The 18,461-nt window shown below is 55.4% G+C and overlaps 1 protein-coding gene across 4 annotated transcripts in view; it reads left to right on the forward strand.

Annotated features, from left to right (window-relative positions):
- NHSL2 (NHS like 2) overlaps positions 1 to 18,461 on the forward strand; it is a 151,749-nt gene that overhangs the window by 62,121 nt on the left and 71,167 nt on the right. For 2 of the 4 annotated variants that reach the window (XM_073360620.2, XM_078854222.1), the window contains exon 1: positions 8,733 to 8,893. The exons of the other annotated variants lie outside the window; for them this stretch is intronic. Coding sequence is in view for 1 of the 2 variants with exons in the window: in XM_078854222.1 (XP_078710348.1) it covers positions 8,830 to 8,893 (64 nt within the window). In the remaining variant the exon portion in view is untranslated. Of the gene's footprint in view, positions 1 to 8,732; positions 8,894 to 18,461 lie in introns of those variants that run through there. 4 annotated transcript variants of the gene reach the window in all.

The raw sequence follows: 18,461 nt of genomic DNA on the forward strand, positions 1-18,461 counted from the left end.
GTGGCAGAGCAGCCTCTGCCTTTGGCTACAGCTTCTCCTTCGACCAGCTGGTCCCCTGCAGACTGGGCCGGATTTAGGGGCAGGTGACTTCCTGGGGTGCTGGGCCTGGGGGGCACCAGGCTCGGAGTGCTGTTTTTGTTGTACAGATCCTAGTGTGCAAATTTATCATCTTATATGACAGGGATAAAATTGACATGCATGCAAATTGTGCATTGAAGTTGTGAAATGGGTTACAGTTGCAATTAAAAATAAGTATTCAAAAGTTTAACAAATGGAGGGGGGCACTGAAGATGCTCCTTGCCTAGGGTGCCATTTGGTCTAGGGATGGCACTGTCTGCAGAGCAGGTACAAGAGAGGACAGATGTACAGCTCTGTCTGGAGCATGTTCCTGCTACATCAGGGCCGGGGGGAGGGGAGGCTGCTCTGTGGCTAAGCCACAGGACTCAGTCTGGAGTGCTGGTTCCATTCAGAGCTCTGCCACTGATTCACTGCCTGACCCTGAGCGAGTCCAGTCCCCTCTGTGTGTCTCAGTTTCCTCCTCTCTAATGCAGATTATATTTGAGGTGGAATGGGGTGAGCATGGCCTGAGTTAGGTCCAGGGGAGGAGGGGTGGGGCACGGCCCTGAGGGATAGTGTGGGTATGGGGTGGCCTCAGGGAGGTGGGGTGGAGTGCAGCCTGGTGGAACAGGGCAGGGCAGGGTTCCACCAGGCTGGTCCGGTTGGGTGCAATCCAGGGAGGTGGTCTCTGGTGGGGATAGCAGGGCACAGCCAGGGGGAGGTGGGCTCTGGGGGATTTGGCTGGGAAAGGCAGATTCTGGAGGAAGCAGGTCTGCCCATCACTCCCCAATCTCCACTCCCTCCCTCCCACCACCCGGGGTGATGCCGGGTCTCGCACCTCTACCCCAAAGGCCAGAGCATGCTGGAGTGCGGTCCTTTCCCTTCCAGGAACACGTGTGTGGAATTCTGCTTTCCAGGCTCTTTCTCTGCAGCGCTTGGCTCACACCCCAGCCCATTGTTCTCCAAATGAGCTCATTTCACTCTCTGTTCATTTTTAACATCGTTTCTTGGCAGAAAATTCTGCTTGTGCACGTAGGGGGTGTTTATGACTTCTTCAAAGACGCGGCTTTCTCCATCAGCTCAGGGGCCTGCAAGGCTGCTTTTGACACGGCGGTATGTGGTGGGGAGCGCGGGGCCTCCTCTGGGCCTACTGACATACAGAGTCAGACCCACCCACTCTTGCTCCATCTCGGCCTGGGGGTCCAACTGTCTGCAGGGGAGAGGCTCTGTGTATCTCCTAGCTGCCAGGTGGGAGCTGTAGAGGGGATGATCTCTGCACATTCAGTGCAGCGCTGGACTTAATACAACCTTAGGTCAAGATCAAGTGCTCAGATGTCAGGTAAGGTCAGGCCGCTCCAGCCTGGTTCATTCAGGCCTGTTGCATTTTGCTAGTCCTCTCCCCCTGGCTACCTGCAAGCTGCCATTGGGCAGTGGAGTTCCCCTGTGCTCTGACAGGTTTCAGAGTAGCAGGCGTGTTAGTCTGTATCCGCAAAAAGAAAAGGAGGACCTGATCTCATGGCTTCAGTGTTGCATTAACAGCTTATTTGCCCTTAGTTGGCTCAGTTGCATTACGGGGTAGGGAAAGGCTAGGGGAGGAGGCAAATCTGAGGGCTAGTCTACACGGACAAGACTAAAGTGCTGCTGTGGCAGTGCTTTAATGTGCCTTGTGTAGTCGCAGGGCAGTGCTGGGAGAGAGCTTGCCCAGCACTCTAACAAAACCACCTCCACGAGGGGCACCTCTCCCAGCGCTGGTTCCCTGTCTACACTGGCGCGTTACGGCGCTGAGACTTGCTGCGTGCCGGGGGGTGTTTTTTCACACCCCTGAGTGAGAAAGTTGCAGCGCTGTAAATTGCTAGTGTAGACAAGTCCTGGCGTCTGCGGCTTACTGACCTGTTGGCTTCACCATCACAGCATGCAAGTCCTTCCAGGACAGAGAACAGCTCCCTCCAGCCAGGACCTGAAGTAGGGAGGGATGTCTGCCAGATGCTGGGTCACATGACCAAGAGTCTAACTCTAGCCCCTGCCTGACTGCACTTCTCTCCTGAGCTGTGGGAATCCCCCGGCCTGCACCTGTCTAAGAGCACCCAGCTGCCGAGTTCGCCCAGTGGCTTCTGCCTGCCAGAGAGCCAAGATCCTGGCCAGCTGCGAGGGGCTCCCCAGTCCTTCATGTGCATGTCCCCTCACTACAGCCCCTCTTATTTTTCTGGGCAATGATTGTATCATGCACAGTGCGTGTTGCATCCGAACAGCCTGAAGTCATACTGGGTCTAGTCAGATCCCCACGTCAGGAGCCCGCAGTGCACGTTCCAGGGCTGGCCTCCCGTTCTCCTGCAGCGGCAGCACTTTGGCTCCCTGCTGGCCCTCCCCATCGCTTCTCCACTGCCAGGAACCTGCTCTCCAGCCTCGTCTCATCTCAGACACCAAGGCTGAGATTCAGGCCACTCGTGATCCCAAGCACGGGGCCTCTGTCGGTAGGGGCTTATCCGCAACCCCATCTGCCAATATATGGCCAAGGCAACCTGCCAGGGGTCGGTGCTGCTGGAGACAGGGTGAGGACATACTGACCCAGAGCATCTCCCTAGCAGCTTCTGCCAGCCGGGCCGCTTCCTTAGTACAAACTCCTGTCATGGTGCAAGGGGCCAGGCCTGTACAGTAAGGTGACTGGGCTGGATGGGCAGATGGGAGCTGCCTGCGTCTCATTCTCTGCAGTGTCTCCTGGCTCCCACGGCACATGGGCAGCTGGATGGATGGAGGCCAGGAGGAAATCTATTTTCAGATCAAGCAAACAGCGCTTCCGAAGACCTATCCCGGCAGAGGGCCCATCTCCTGGCAGAGAACCAGTGGTTCAGGGACACCAGGGGAGGCTGGCTGGATAAGGGTCATATGAGCAGCAAGTGCCCCTTCCTGCGGGCAGGAAACACCGATCTGTTGTGATCCGATTGTCCTTCCAGCAACTGGTCTCTCAGCCCCAGGATAAGCAGCCAGCTGAAGGCAGTAGGGTTTCCTGAGCCAGTGAGGCTCAGACATGAGCTTGGTATGTTGGGGGCAGGAGCTATGTAAACACTGCACGGCCTGTGACAATCTGGAACCAGGCTGGAAAGCTCTGGGTGAGCAGCCCTTTGCCTCCCAGACGCTGTCCCATGTTCTCCTGTAGCCACTAGAACGCAGGTGCACACAGAGGCAATTGCTCTGCCCCGCGGAGCGTTCCCAAGCACTGCCAAACACGGACAGAGCCGCAGTCCCGTGGAAATGGTGGATCAGTGCCATCCGCCCTGTGGGGCCAGGAAATTGGCACCGATGCGTGGAGTGACTTGGCTGAGGCTGCATGAGTCCTTCTTAGAGCTGGAGTTAAAGCACGGTCTCCCGACTCCCAGTCTTGTGCTCTGATCCCCTCTACCAGCACAACCAGCCATTGATTCCTGCTTTCTTCTTTTTATTTCCAGTCCCCTTCCTGATCATTTCTTCTAGATGAAACAAATTGCTTGGCCTTACAACGGGGTCATCTCTGGTGTGGGTCCCGCCTCCCTCTCGTCCCTAGGCATTGCTGCACCAGAGCTAGCTGGCTGGGGCTTTGCTGCCAGTCCCCAAGAGTGCTCTCCTGGGGCTGGCAGTGGGGCATCAACAGCAGAAAGCCCTCGGTCCAGAATTCCTTTCCCCTCTTCTTCCGCAGAGATGGTTCGTCTGTTTCAGGTTATGTGCTGAGTTATGTCCATTCATGCAAGTTTGTGCCCCAAAGGGTGCCATGGGGTGATGTGCTGGGTCAAACTGGGGTGGACATGGCTCCTTGGGTTCATGTCCTGCCAGCCCGTTGTGTCACAGAATTTTCCTCCACGTGGGAGGCATCACACAGTCAGAGTTCAGGATGGGGAGGGGCTGAGCTCAGACCCTAATCACATGTGGTATGTGATCTCCAACCTGTATGGCCTGCAGGACCCAGGGAGTTGGTTTTGGGCAAGCACCAGCATGTGACTAAATAGCACCGAAGTGCTGGGTCTACCTAGGTCACAGGGCAGGGAGGGCCAAGGGCTGCATCTGAACCAAAGAATTTTTATGATCAGAGATGATGCATGAGCCCAAAATAACCCAGCTCGGCTCTGATCCCAGCACTGTTTGCACCCGTACGCTGAGCGCGTCTGATCTGGAGTCACTGGGAGGTGAGAAACTTGGAGGCCATGAGGATGACAATTATAGAGTCACTTATCAGAGAGCAGCGCATGCCTCAGAGCCTGTTTGGGGTGGGGCCAGGGGGAGACAGGAGAAAGATGTTTCCATACTGGTCAGGTCCCTGGTTGTAAATGAACTGTCCCAGACGTGTCCAGGTGGCTCATCCTCCTTGAAGCCGGGAGCGCGCTGCAGGGTTCCAATGACCAACTGATTTTTGGTTTTCCCTGCTCCACCCGTGGAGTCTGATCAATCCCAGTTACTTTCTGATGTTCCTACAGCCAGTGAGTCCTAGTCTGTTCTATGGAGGTTCTCATACCGCACTCATCACTTTCGTATCTGAGCCCCTTTCAGACATGCATTAAGCAATATGACTAATATCTGTCTGGTCTCTCATCCTCTGCCCAGTGGAATGTTTCGGTTTGGAATTTGTTTTTATAATGTAGAGCCACACACAGACTCTCACAGGCAGAGAATCACATGCATATTGCTATGTGTTTAGATTAGAGGAGGCAAGGTCAAGGAAATGCACCTGGCTCTTGGAGTGGAAGGTGGGGAAGTTTACGGTGGCCCTCGCTTCCTGGGGGAGTTTGTTTCCCGGTCTTGGACTGACTCCCAAGAAAGTTATTATGGAGAGTTCCATCAGAGGAGCGGAGTTCGCAACCACAGTCTTCATCCTGGAGCTTGAGGCTCTTTTAGATCCCCTGGGCCTAGGCCAAGGAGTCCCTTGAAGATCAGGACGGAGACCTTGACTTGCTATTCTATGGGGAGCCAGTGTTAGTCTATGGGAGGACAGCTCAGAGAAAACTTGTGCTGCTGAGGAGATGCTCTGCAGCGCTCTGTATTAGTTGGTGTTTCCTAAGTGCTGTTGGCTTCCTGCCCAGGTGCCCCACATTGCTGTAGCCCAGCCCAGTGGGGATGAAGGCATGAATGACTGAGCCCGGGTCATCATCTGGCAGGACGGGCCGGAGCATCCTTGCCAACCGGAGGTGACAGAAAGCATTCCTTGCAGGTGCTACTATGTGAGAGCTCAGCACCAGCGAGGAGTCCAGGGGCCTCCTGAACTGCAGACTGAATTGCCCAATTGTGTGGGGGTGAACCTTCAACAACAGGATGCTGCACCATGGCTGCAAACTTCTCAATGTGCAGAAGGTCCACTTAGCTGATGACCTCGCAGGGCAGCATGACTCTTTGCTCCTAGACTGTCCACAATGGGCCCTCTCCCCTGTACATTGCCCCCAGGGGTAGAAACCTGTAACAGATGAAGCGTCCGGGGCAGAGGGGAGAGCTCCAGTGGACGCTGTTCCCGGAGGCTGATCAGTCATGGCCTAGAGCAATTGTCAAACTCTGATGATACGAGGGAGGCAGAGGCAGCTTCCTCTCCTCCATGCAAGCATCTGCGCAGATTTGTCTGGGTGGAGTCCCCCAGGCACTGGACAGCCCAGGGAGTTGTGCTGCCCTCGACTGGAAGCAGGTCTGAGTATTTCTTGCTGTAAGGAGTGGCCGAGTGGCTTGGGCTGAGACTGGCCTTGACTGGGACTGGTATGAGCCTGCCTGCAGCAGGGTGAGCATCTTCCCTGCTTGAGTGTTGCTCAGTCTCAAGGCCTGAGTGTTTACATGGGACATACAGACTGTCTAGGCCTGGTGCTGCCTTCTTTCCGGGGGAGAGGGAAGGTTCCTGCAAAGATGGGTAATTGTTGTTGAAATCTAGTTGCAAGTTGCTTTACTGAAGTATCCTGGCGGGGCAGTGGGTTGGTGCAGCATGTCCTGTGGCTGGGTGACATGGCCGCGCCCACGCCCAAGTGCAGGTCTGCCACGCACACCTGCAGCCATTCACGCCCACCTGTGCCCACGTCAGTCAAAGAGGAAATTTCTTTTGCCAACTTATGCTAAGTACTGATTCAATTTGTTCCTGTTTCCATAACAACCTCCCAGTGCTTTCTGGTCCTCTGTTGTTACACAGACATTGAGATTTGGCATGTAAGTGCTCCACAAAATTCATCACGTTGGGAAAGAGAGTCGGGCTCTGATAAATAATAATTGCCAGACCCTGCAGGTTGGGAATGGGCCCAACCTCTGCCAGTGAGCCCCCCATCTCCTTGCCCTATGGGGCGGTGCTGGTGAGTTCAGATCACTCTGCTGCACCGCCCCCCTGGAAGGCATTAGTCTAGTTTTCTCCCCTGCATGCCTGAGTGAAGCTGATGAGTTTTAGGGATTGTGAAGATGGGAGGCTAATAGCAGTGATGTGTGCCCAGCTTTCCAGGGGCAATGGGCGCTTCCCCACCAACAGAGCTGTCAGTAGACTCCCTTCCTTACCTGCAGGCCCCTGGGCTCCCTGCAACCCTCAGCTCTGCTGGTGCCCCTCAGTCCCAAACCACAGCCACCTGCTGTCCCAGCCCTGGGCTCCCCACAGCTCTGCCAGTTCCCTCAGTCCCAACCTGCAGTCCTAACACTGACCTCCCCTCCCCCAGCTCTATGAGTGCTCCTCAGTCTTGCCTACAGCCCCCTCTCTGAGCGCAGAGTTTTGTCTGGTGTATTTTAACTCTGTAACTGCCACATAGGCGGTCGAACAGCTGTTGGAAGTGGGAGGGTTAAAACAACTGATGTTTGCATAGGCCTCCAGAGTTCCTCTGAGCGTGGGGGTGTTTCTGTCTATATGGGGGGGGGGGGGGACTATAAAATACATGAGTCCCAGGCAGTGACCGGGCTCCTCCAAGAGGCAAGTGATGTCTCCTGGGCTCTGTGCCCAGCTCACTGCATGAACCAGAAGCCCCCTCTGTCTGCATGCCCCTATCTCTGAAGGGGGTGCCGATGCAGATCTTCCCAGGGGTCGCTAGGAGGGGGCGCTCAAGAGCACTAAGGATTCCTGTGCTCCGCAAGGCTCCTGTGCTCAGTGATCTGTGCTGGCTGCCTTCTCCTAGCCCAGGCACAAGATGAGCTCTTGGCTCACATCAGGCCCAGGCTGGGCAGCCTTGGCCATGCCTCCGGCCAGTGACCCTGCTACAGTGAGGATGGGGGTGCTGGCTGGGCATGCGCAGCACCAGGCAGGCTGGATGGCAGGAGGCTGGCACCTTTAAATGTATTTCGGTTGCTCCTGCAGCATGTGCTGGGCCTGCCCCCGAAGTCCACTGAGATACCAGGGCACCCAGCAACGGCACTAGTGTTGGGCGGGATAGTCCCCAGGTGCAGTTCTTAGGGACCCTGGCACCTTGCGGTACTCCCCAGCACAGGCCCACCATTAACTCAACACCCACACAGATGTAGGGATGTCCATTTTTATTTGCAGGGTATTAGCTCCCGCAGGGAGAGAAGACTCCAGTGACCTCCAAACCCACCCGCTGCCTTAACCCTGAGCTCATGGACTCAGCTGTTCCCCATGCCAGTGGCAGTACACCCTCAGGATGGGCTCCCCAACCGAAGGGGTAAAACCCCAGAGAGCCATCCCTTTGTCTCTAGCTGCTGATGCCTCTTGGCATGGGCTGGTCACAGAACAATCCTGCCATGCGGGAGCACTAGAGGGGGCCTCTTGACACCGGGCTCTATATGCAAGTCACTTCCCGTCTCCATTTCCCTTCCTCCCCTTTGTCTGTTAAAGTGGAAGCTCTTTGGGGCAGGAGCCCTGGCTGGGGGCCTGTACTGGGCCCTGGTCTCACCTGACTGCTGCTAGACAAATGATTAACCTAGATACCCTGATTTCTGTTCAGTCCCTAGAGGCTGAGCAGCTTGATCCCTGTTCAATTCAGTTGTGCCTATGCCCTGGGGGAGCAGCAGGTGGGGCCATGGGACTTGCTGCAGGGTCGTCCCCCCCCTTTCCCCAGGGCAGCACAGGCATCTCCAAGCCCAAAGCCTGGAAGAGCTGCCAGGGCAGGCAGTAGCTGAACCTCCCAGACCCCTGAGAGCCTGCAAAGCCCGCAGTGGCCCCGGGGGAGCAGCGCTCCATGTGGGGGGGTGCACACACGCTCGCACGTTTACATTCCTAAAGGGGCTGCTGAACGGAGCCATGCCATTGGCTGCCAGCGATGCAGCTCCTGGGTATCCGGCTTCGCAGCTCCTCGAACAGCAGAGACCCCTCGGCACAGCAGTGGCCGGCCTGTCTCCCCGGAGAGGGGCAGGGCCTGGTTCCGATCTCACTCCAGTTCCACATCTGATTCCCCTGGGGTTCCTCCCGCCTCCCAGGTGTCCCTGGCCGGAGCGTGGCCATGGGGTGTCAGTCCGGAGCGGCTGCTCCGGCGCCGTGGGCGTGAGCGCTGCAGGGACCCCCGCTCCCGGCGCGAGTCTGGCTCGGCGGCAGGTCCCCATGGTGTGAACGTGCCGCGGCCGGGGAGCCGCAGCCTGGCGGGCCCCCTGCCTGGGTCCGGCGCGGGGCCGCCGACGTGCCGGAGCGCGGCGCGGGGGCCGGGGAGCGCGCCGCGGGCCACCCGAGCCCGGCCTGGCCCAGGGCGGCATGAGGGCCGGCTGCCCGCTCCGCGCCCTGGCTCCCGCCCGCCCCGGGGGCCGCTCCCCTCAGCCCGGCGCAGCGCTACAGGACCCCCCGAGCGCGGGGATGCTGGAGTCGGGGCGCAGCGGCGCCGAGGCGCGGTGACCCCCGGGCGGAGCCGCCGGCGCCCAGGTATGGGCAACTCTCAGCGCAAGCCGCCGAGGAGCCCCCGGCCAGGCAAGATGGACTCGGCAACAGGTACCGCCGCGGCGCCCGGGCTGGGGGGGGTCCCTCTCCGTGCCCGGCTCCCCGGGGCCCTGCCTGGGTGCGCTCCGCAGCCCCTGTTCCGCCCCACCACGCCCGCGCCCTCTGGCTGTGTCACCCCCAGCACTCGGTAGTCTCCCCTCCCCTCGTGCTGTGGGTGCAGTGTAAGCCCCCGCTCTCCCCTCTCCGGCATGAGCCATGCAGCTGGGATCCTGCATCTGCCTGGGGGAGGGTGTGGGCAGCACCATAATCCACCTCTTATATTGCCTCTGCCATGCTGTGCTGCCCAGCCCCCTGCCTACCCAGTGTCAGGGCAGGATGAGCCTGCCCCAGCCCTGGCAGCCCAGGCACCGGCTCTTTCTGCTAGCCCCCTGCCAGTGCAGCGCCAATGCAGGGTGAGCCTTGGCAGCCTGGGCACCGGGCTCCTGCCAAGCAGCTTCTTGCCTGCCGTGCACTCCCAGCCCTGCGCCCTAATCCTCCTCCTGCAGCCTAGCTTGCCCTCCTGTTGCTGTCACACATGTTCCTGCCAGGTCACAGGCAGAACACTTCCTCTCCTCTCCCTGGAGACCCCTCCTCCACCTCCTCCTCAGGCCAGGCAGGGGCAGGTGGGGAGGCTGCCTAGCTGGGCTGCAGGCTCTGTTCCCTGGAGTGCTCTGAGTTGCGGTGGTGAGGGGGGGCTGACAATACATGCTGAGTATCTGCAGGTGCTCTGGGGTTTGCTATAGCAACAGGAATGACACTGGGCTGTGTGCTCCAGCAGTTCCCCAGGGAGCTTTCATTCCCCCTGGCTGGCCCAGAGTGTGGGCCTGCTGCATGCAACCCCCTGTTCTAGCTGTGTCACATCTGGAGAAAGGTTAAGGGACTTGCCCAAGGTCACACAGTGAGTCAGAGCCAGGACACCTGGGTTCTGCTCTTGGCCCAGCTGCTAACTAGAATATGTCACCTTCACTCCAGGTTGTGTGTGTGCAGGTGCTGGCTTGCTGCTGCCCTCTATTGGCTGGAATGTGGGTGACTGGCTTCAGTGGCTCGGGGGCCCCCCTGTAACCAGCCCAGCTGTGTTAGCCCAGTGGAGGGAGGCAGGCTTCTCGGTGTTGCACTGTAACGCTGTGTGTGGGAGAGAGACATGCACTGCTGATGCCCTCTGGTGTCTGGGCCTGCAGAGAGGATAAGGCACTGGTGTTGCTGCCAGCTCAGGGAGCTCTCCTACGTGTTTGGAGCTGACTGAGACTGGCTGTGTGTTGGGGCAGTGGCGATTTGGAGAGGAGTTGGACCATCTGCGGCACTTGAATTTGTTGCACATGTGTAGTGTGATATGGGGTCCATATCTCAGCACCCACTGCTCATTTGCAGGGAAACTCCAGCTGGAGGGCCTGGGGTCTGTTCTCTCCCCTCACTGCATGGGTGCAAGTCTCTTACCGACTCCTGGGCTTGAGTCAAGCACCGTAGAGGGTGCGTTACGACTCGCTGTGTCACTGGAGAGACCCAGGCAAGGAGGCAGTGACAGAACCTACCCCCAAGGGACCTGTGCGGGTTACCAGGATTCACTGCAGAGCTCTTGGACTAGCAAACTAGTCCAACCTTGTCTAGCCCTGACCTTGCTTCACACAGGGCTGTCTATTCACTCCTCTGCCCTCCCCTGGGCTGACCTCGGCAATTCAGCTACTTGGGAATCTTGCCTCCATCTCTTTCTGACCCCTGGCTCCAGGAGATGTGAGGATGTGCTCTGCACATGCTCAGATCTTGCCGTTTTCCCAGTGCTTGGGCTAACCTTTGTCAGGTCTCCTCAGACTATTCCGCATTCAGTTCAGCCAATCCTTAGAGCTCAAAATGCTGCCCTGTCTCTTACAGATACCTAGTGAATGGGAATATGACAGCTCAGGGAGAACTTCATGCCTAGGAGTCCTGGCTGATGTTAGCCCTGCAGAGCCCACACAGCTGAGAGAGGGGGAGCTGGAGGCTAGTCTGGCTAGATGCAGGAGAAGGGAAGGCCCTGGCTTGCCCCAGATCCCTGGGGAGCATGCAGGGCCAGCTATTTAGAAAACAAACCTGTATCTCTTTACTTGTTAACTGAGTGCATGTATACCATGGAGTCACCCCCACTAATATGACCCCTCTCCAGTGCTGCGGTTTAATTTTGGGTAACTTCTCACAGCAAAGCTGCCCTTGGATCCTAGTCGATGTGCTATGTTGAGGGTTTTAGCTAAGTCATAATTGCGAATTTGCCTGCTAGAGAATTTTCACACTCATCTCATATGTAAAGTGGGGACAACTGAGACACACCCAGTCCTGTTAGTGCTAGAAGGCTGTTGGGATTCTGATGGCCCAGGCATTCCTCCTGGAAAGGTACCGCCCTAAAACCAAAGCTGAAGGTGAAGCCTTATCTGCTGAGTAAGAAGCCACTGAAACTCGATAGCCCTTAGTGCCTGCTATCCCCAGAAAAAACCAGGCCTTTGGTGGGTCCCCTCCCCAGACAGGTCAGAACCAGATCAAGTGATTGCAACACTCAATCACAGGGCTGGGCAGTGGGACTGCAACCAGTCTCAGATAGGCTAGAAGGGCTGCGGAGGCTTCCATGGACCTGCTGGGTGGGGACATGTTTCCTGACCTAGGAGGGTTTTTTCCAGCAGTGTGGGCAAAGCCTAAGTCAGCCCCTGGGAGCAGAGGAAAGAGGATCCATTTTGGGAGCAGCAGGGCAGGATGCATGGCTGGAGTCCAACCTGAAGCTGACCACTACCCTGGGAAAGTCCAGGCTAAGGGTAGGAAATGCCTTTGTTGGCCTCCCCTATCCAGTGAAGTCCTGTGCTCACACAAACAGCCTGTGCTGTGTGCTGTGCTTGCTCCTTGTGCTCTCCTTAAACAGCTCTTTGTTCTCATCAAATACGCATTGGTTCTGACTCTTCTATGGGGAGCAGCCCTGAGAGCTTGTCAGTCACCTGCCTCCTTTCCAGCAGAGGTGGGGAAGGAAGGGGCTAAGGCCTGCGGGCTGCGGGGGACCCAAGTCAGAACCGACCCACCACCACCACCAAAAAAAAAAAAAAAAATACTGTCGTAGGCCGGGTTCTGACCACGTGGGCAACAGCAAGTATGTGGCAGGGGAGGACTGCACTGAGGTTCTGTCTGGTCCGGTGCGGCAGGGCGTGGCCGTGCCGATGCTCTGACCTGGTGCAGCAGGGGCTGTCTATGGAAATGGCCATCCTGAACTTCTGACCCAGTAGGGCAGGGGGGACTGTGCCGATCATCTGATCCGGTGGGGCGGGGGTGGCTGTGCCGATGTTCTGACCAGGTGTGGAATTTCCTATGTCCTTATGAAGACGAAGTAACTGGCAGGGAAAGGCCAAAGCTTTGCAGGGGAGGGGCTCTGTAGTGAGCCAATCTTTTCTGTTGTAACTGGTCGCAGTAATAAGGTCTGTGGGAGTTACTAACCATGGCTCCAGAACTCTCACTAACATGCAGCCCCCCCAGTACTGTGCAGTGACTGCCAGTGTGAGGGCAGGGAGATGCTGGTGACGTCCCCCAGGACAGTGGCCGAGATGAATGGCAGTGACATCCAGCACTGGACGTCTGACCTCAGTCCCTGCAATTCAGGTTTGTGACACTCCATCAGACCCTGCATATATGCTGTGGCCTCATTGCAGAGTGACACAGTCTGCATGGACAGTGACTGCACACTCCAGGCACCTGTGTGCAGTGTCTGTGTAATCCAGTGCTGCACAGAGTGACCCTGGTTACCATGTGTCACCCTGGGGACCTAGGGCTTTAAGAGCACGTCTGCACTGCAGCTGGAAGTGTAATTCCCACCTCAGGCACATGTGCATGTGCTAATTCTGCTCACGCTAGCACGCTAAAATCAGTGGTATAGCTGTGGCAGCCTGGACTAGCCACCGGAGTCCAATCCACCCAATCCGTGGGGTACGTACTGGGTGCCTAGCCTGACCCACTTGTGCTGCTGCGGCCATGCTGCTATTTTCAGTGCTCGAGCAGAGCTATCACGGGTATGTCTACCCAAGCTGGGAATCCCACCTCTGACTGTTGTGTAGGCAGGCTGTAACTGTCCTGAGAGCCCCCAAAGTGAGACAGACCCATGGAGACTGGTGGGTTTGGTGGAGGCCTCTGGCCCTGACGGGTGAGTGAGTGAAGCAGAGCCATTTTTTGACTGTGACACTGTCATCTGCGGCTGGAGCTCTGGGCCACAGTTCACTGCCTAGTGTCAGCAAACAGTCTTGAGATGTCTTGGCTGAGCAGGCTGGAGATTGCTGACCTGATAGCGCATGAGGCTGTCTGCTCCGCTGAATGATAGACTCTGGGGCGGAACTGTACCGCTGCCGTCAATGGAGGTACACTGGTGGAACTGAGCAGAATCAGGCCATCTGCATCTAGCCATGGCTTAATCCCTTTATGAGGGGGAGTGGAAGTGCACAACAGCCTCTGCAAACAGCTCCTCTGTTCATGCCTCACCCCAGGACAGAGGGCAATGCAGGAAGGAGTCTTTATACCCACTCACGCTTACAGCTGTTCCCCAGTAATGGCTGGCTTAGCCAGGAATACGTGCTCAGACACAGCCTCCACAAAGTGGAGCTAACATTGTTAAATACGTATCCTAGTTAAAGGTAAAGCATAGGTCTTACAAGAATGCATTGGGGTTAAAAACCTCTGTTGGAAAGCCAGGACACTCTAAGTTAGCGTAACACCTTAAACAAATGTCACTGTTTGGGACCCTTTGGTAACCTTAACTCTGCCCTTCTCCATCTCCCCATGTGTCCTCAGTATACGGTAGAGAGATGTCTGAAACAAGCATCACAGATTGGCATAGGGCCTGATGGCCTAGTATACCCACAGCTCCTCCCCATTTCACCAGGAAGTAAGTGTGTGTGTGTGTGTAAGTCTCCTTAAATTTCTTAGTGTTTTTCACAAATTCCTCTGTGATGCCTGGATGATTCCTAGGCTGGCTTTGTGAAGCAGGAGTGCCGAAGGACAGTCCTTGTAATGGATCTAGTGTTGCCAGGGATCCTGTGTAGATCTGCAGGAGACCTTGTATCAGCTTGACTCTGCATCAGCTCTGCAGGAACCTCCCTTTGAGGTTCCACACACCAATCTGTTGTATTGCAGAGGCTCCCTCTCCTTCCCACTTCTGTATGAACCTGAAACTTCTCTCCTGCATCAGGGTCCTGGACAGCAAAGCTTCTGCAGAAAGGCTGGAATAGAGAGTACAGTGTATGCCCGAGAGCCAAACCCAATCAAATCTCTATTCGACATTGGTGAGGCCTCATCTGGAGTACTGTGTCCAGTTTTGGGCCCCACACTTCAAGAAGGATGTGGATAAATTGGAGAGAGTCCAGCGAAGGGCAACAAAAATGATTAGGGGACTGGAACACATGAGTTATGAGGAGAGGCTGAGGGAGCTGGGATTGTTTAGCCTGCAGAAGAGAAGAATGAGGGAGGATTTGATAGCTGCTTTCAACTACCTGAAAGGGGGTTCCAAAGAGGATGGCTCTAGACTGTTCTCAATGGTAGCAGATGACAGAACGAGGAGTAATGGTCTCAAGTTGCAGTGGGGGAGGTTTAGATTGGATATTAGGAAAAACTTTTTCACTAAGAGGGTGGTGAAACACTGGAACGCGTTACCTAGGGAGGTGGTAGAATCTCCTTCCTTAGAGGTTTTTAAGGTCAGGCTTGACAAAGCCCTGGCTGGGATGATTTAACTGGGAATTGGTCCTGCTTTGAGCAGGGGGTTGGACTAGATGACCTTCTGGGGTCCCTTCCAACCCTGATATTCTATGATTTACATGCATTGCTGCCCTCTACTGGACTCAGCTCTGCTCGTTCTGGGTAGAATCTGTCTCCCTCTGGTGGCTGGAGGCCTGCAAAGAGGAAGAGGCTGAGTGAGAAGCATTGGTTTTGGAGGTTGTGGCCTGGTTCTTTGGCTGATGTCATGCATGCTGTTTGTTTGTAGATTTGCTAGTGTGTGCTGGGGCTGATTAGGGAAAGCTGCCTTTCTCCCAGACTGTTTGCAGTAAGCAGTTCATCAGATGAATTAGCCCCTCTCCTTGTTTGAGGATTAGCCCCAAACAGGCTTTGGTTTCATGGATGTGTTGATTAATCCACAAGTGGCTGTGCAAACCTATTTCAGCCTGTGGAATGCTCGTGAACTCTTCACTGCCACTATTGCTGAATATTTGTGCTGTGAGATTAGTCACAGAGTTGCATGGTATTGTTTCCACTTCACAATTTGAGAGTTGCCAGATCTGCTAAGAACTTTTAAGCTGGCCTGGGGAACATGGCCATTGTGAATAATGATGCACACACCCTCATGTGCAAGTATGCCCGATGCTTTCAGTTTCCACAGGGTTTCTTGAGGACAACATTTTGCTCACAGAAATGTGTGCAAAAAGTGACCGAGGAAGGTGGTGGGTCCGGGAAGTGATGTGTGTATTCTGTCCTGAGCGTCTGAGTGTTCACCTGCTGCCTGGGTGCAGGGTCGCTCGATTCTAAGAGATTGATTGCAAAGGTAAGCCATGCAGCTGTGGAGCATGACGGCTCGTGCAGGGTTGGAAATGGAATTCCGGCACTGCATTGTGAAACCTGCAGAAAGGTCACATCCAGAGAGCTGCTTCCCTTCTCTGTATTTTTCACATTTTGCTTGTCATGTTTGTTGGTTCAAAGAAAACGAACAAAGAGCAGCAAGGAAGATTCAGTCCTGCAGCTACGTGGAGTGTCAGGCCTGCCGTAACCTGTGGAGGAATGCTGGGGAAACGGCAGCAAACACTAGCTCAGCAACACCAAGTCAGCAGCAAGCAGGGGCTGTGCTGAGAGTCCATTCCAGGTGGGCAAAGGAATCCAGTTCCAGTCCCTAGTCTATCTCCACATGAATTGCAGGACAAGAGCCCCCCTTCCTGTCCGACACTTGCGCAGATCCTGCTAGCTAAACAGTTTGATCTCTGGTGGTCACATGTAAACTATGGCCTGGCTAACCTGTGTCTATGGGAAATGGGTTCTGCCCATATTTCCCCACACCTCGGCCACTACACTGGTATTTCTTTGTATTACTGTAGCACCTAGGAGCCCCAGTGATGGGGCAAGACTCCATTATGCTATGTGCTGTGCAAACAGAGCAGAAAGATGGTGTCTACCTCAGAGAGCTTCAAGTAGGCATCTTGGCAAAGGAAAGCTGGGAGGCAGGATCTGAAGGAAGAGAAGGGGTCACTTCTGCAGATGTTTACAGTGAGCTCCTCCCAGATGTGGGGACAGCACGGGGGAAAGCGTGAAGGGGCTTGTTTGAACATGTAACTCATAGGTTACCCATGAGTGATGGAGTCTGGATTCATGGCTCGGCTGGAGGTGAGCCTTGTCATGATGAGAGGTCGGGTGGGGATGGTCTGTGGAGGGACTTGGAAGTGAAAACAAGTAGCTCCTGTCTGATGCAGTGGAGAAGGGGGAGCCCGTGGAAGGATGCAGAGAGGATGATGTGGTCAAAGCTGCGGGCTAGAAGAAGGATCCTTGCAGCAGAACCCATTGTTCTGAATGGGTATGAGTGGGACGAGGTGACATTGGTCAAGGCTGGAGAGAAGGATGTTGCAGTGGGTGAGATGCAAGATGAGATGAGAGCCTGGGTGAGGGTTTTAGCTGTGTGGATGGCTCGGAAAGGCATAGCTTAGACATAGCCTGGATGTGAGGACCTAGAGAGAAGGCCCTGGCAAAGATGATGCCCAGGTTATGGGCCTGAGCGCCAGGCAGGGTTGTGGTGTTGTCCACAGTGATCGAGCAAGGCAGAACAGGGAGGGACTGGGGGACATGAAGAGCTCTGTTTCAGCCATGTTGGGCAGCTAGACATCCCCGAGGAGCCATCAGAGACAGGCTGCGATGGCAGTTTGAACAGACGGAGCCAGGTCTGGAGAAGAGAGGTAGGGCTGGGAGCTGTCAGCATAGAGATGAGAGCTGAATTTGTGTGTGGATGAGATGACCCATGTCCCCAGCTTACTCAGGCTATCCCTGGGGGCTGAGTGGCAGGGGCGGTTGCTGAATCTGTGGTGCCTTAAATACCGGCTCTCTGGGAGATGTGATGCCCTGGTACCTCATCTTCCGCTTGTAGTGGGCAAGTAGCAGCCAATACCCAGTTTGGGTTGCAGTGGAGTTTCCGTCAGCACCCCTGGGTTGGCTCCTTTCTGAAACCCACAAACAAAGGAGCACTGGGCTTGATTTTAAAAGTGCCTGCGTGATTTAGAATCCACGTCCTAGTCTCAGAAGTGACATGGGCACTGAAGGGCCTAGCCCCCGTTAAAGCCAATGAGATGTAGGTGCTGCAGTGCCCAATTCTCTTTGGAAACAGGCCGTAGACACCTGAGTCACTTAGGTGCTTTCAGAAATGTTGCCTGTTGGCCTTACAGCAGGGTGGTTAGTCTGTGGCTGAGGCAGGATCAGGGGTGAGTGGGTTCTGGCAGCCTAAAGATAGAGGAGTTGGTCAGAGTTCAAAACTCAAAACTTCTCCTGTCTTTTTGCCACTTTTGTAGGAAAAAGCCCCATGAGAAGGCGGCTCCCTGGCCTGGCCCCCAGTGGGACTGAGCACCCGGCCCCAGCGATCAGGGACTGGGCATTTGCTGCCCACGTTATGAAAAGGGAGCGTCAGCCCAGGTAGCAGGAACTGGTGTGCTGGCCTTGGCAGGACTGGAAGCAGGAGTCAGCCCTGCGTGGGGGCACCACTGAAATTAGCAAAGGAAAAGGCCCATTTGGTTCCTGACAGTTCAGGAGTATCCCTGACTGTACCAGGGGACTGCATTGTCCAGCCTAGTTTGAACTGTCCTAAGCATTGGGGCTCCTGGAGAGACTTCCCCAGTATTCAGCCTAAATTTCCCTTTAGTTCCACCCTCCTGACCCACCCCAAATAATTTCTCTCCAATTCTGTGGCTTGCACCTTCCAGCATGTGCAGCCTGTTCCCATGTCCCCACCTAGCTGTGAGTCCTCCAAGCTTGTATTTCCTGTACACACACACACACACACACACAGATAAGCATGCACGCTCTGCCTGGCGGTGATGTCTAGTAGCCAAGAAAGAACAAATACAAAGTTTCCAGAAGAGTGAGTGAGAGCACAGTGTGTGGTCACCCTGCCTGCACCCCCTCCCAACTGGCTCTCAGTCTCACATTTAAAGGGGAACGACACTATAAAGTACACATGCCCCGTGAAAGGATCTGAGTCTGCATCACTTAACCAGCACACATTCATCAGTCCCTCCAGATCCCAGTGACATGTGAGTGATGTGCTCCATGCCCACCCCCCACATCTCTGCTACAAAAGTGATTGACAGATACAGAGCTGGCAAGGTCCATGCCCCTCTCTTCTCACTGCACAGAGCAGAGCAGGAAGCATGGATTCACCAAGGGAAGGTCATGCCTGACTAATCTAATCGCCTTTTATGATGAGATTACTGGTTCTGTGGATGAAGGGAAAGCAGTGGATGTATTGTTTCTTGACTTTAGCAAAGCTTTTGACACGGTCTCCCACAGTATTCTTGTCAGCAAGTTAAGGAAGTATGGGCTGGATGAATGCACTACAAGGTGGGTAGAAAGC

This window comes from Lepidochelys kempii, chromosome 9 (assembly GCF_965140285.1).
Source record: "Lepidochelys kempii isolate rLepKem1 chromosome 9, rLepKem1.hap1, whole genome shotgun sequence".
In the NCBI taxonomy this organism is placed as follows: domain Eukaryota; kingdom Metazoa; phylum Chordata; order Testudines; family Cheloniidae; genus Lepidochelys; species Lepidochelys kempii.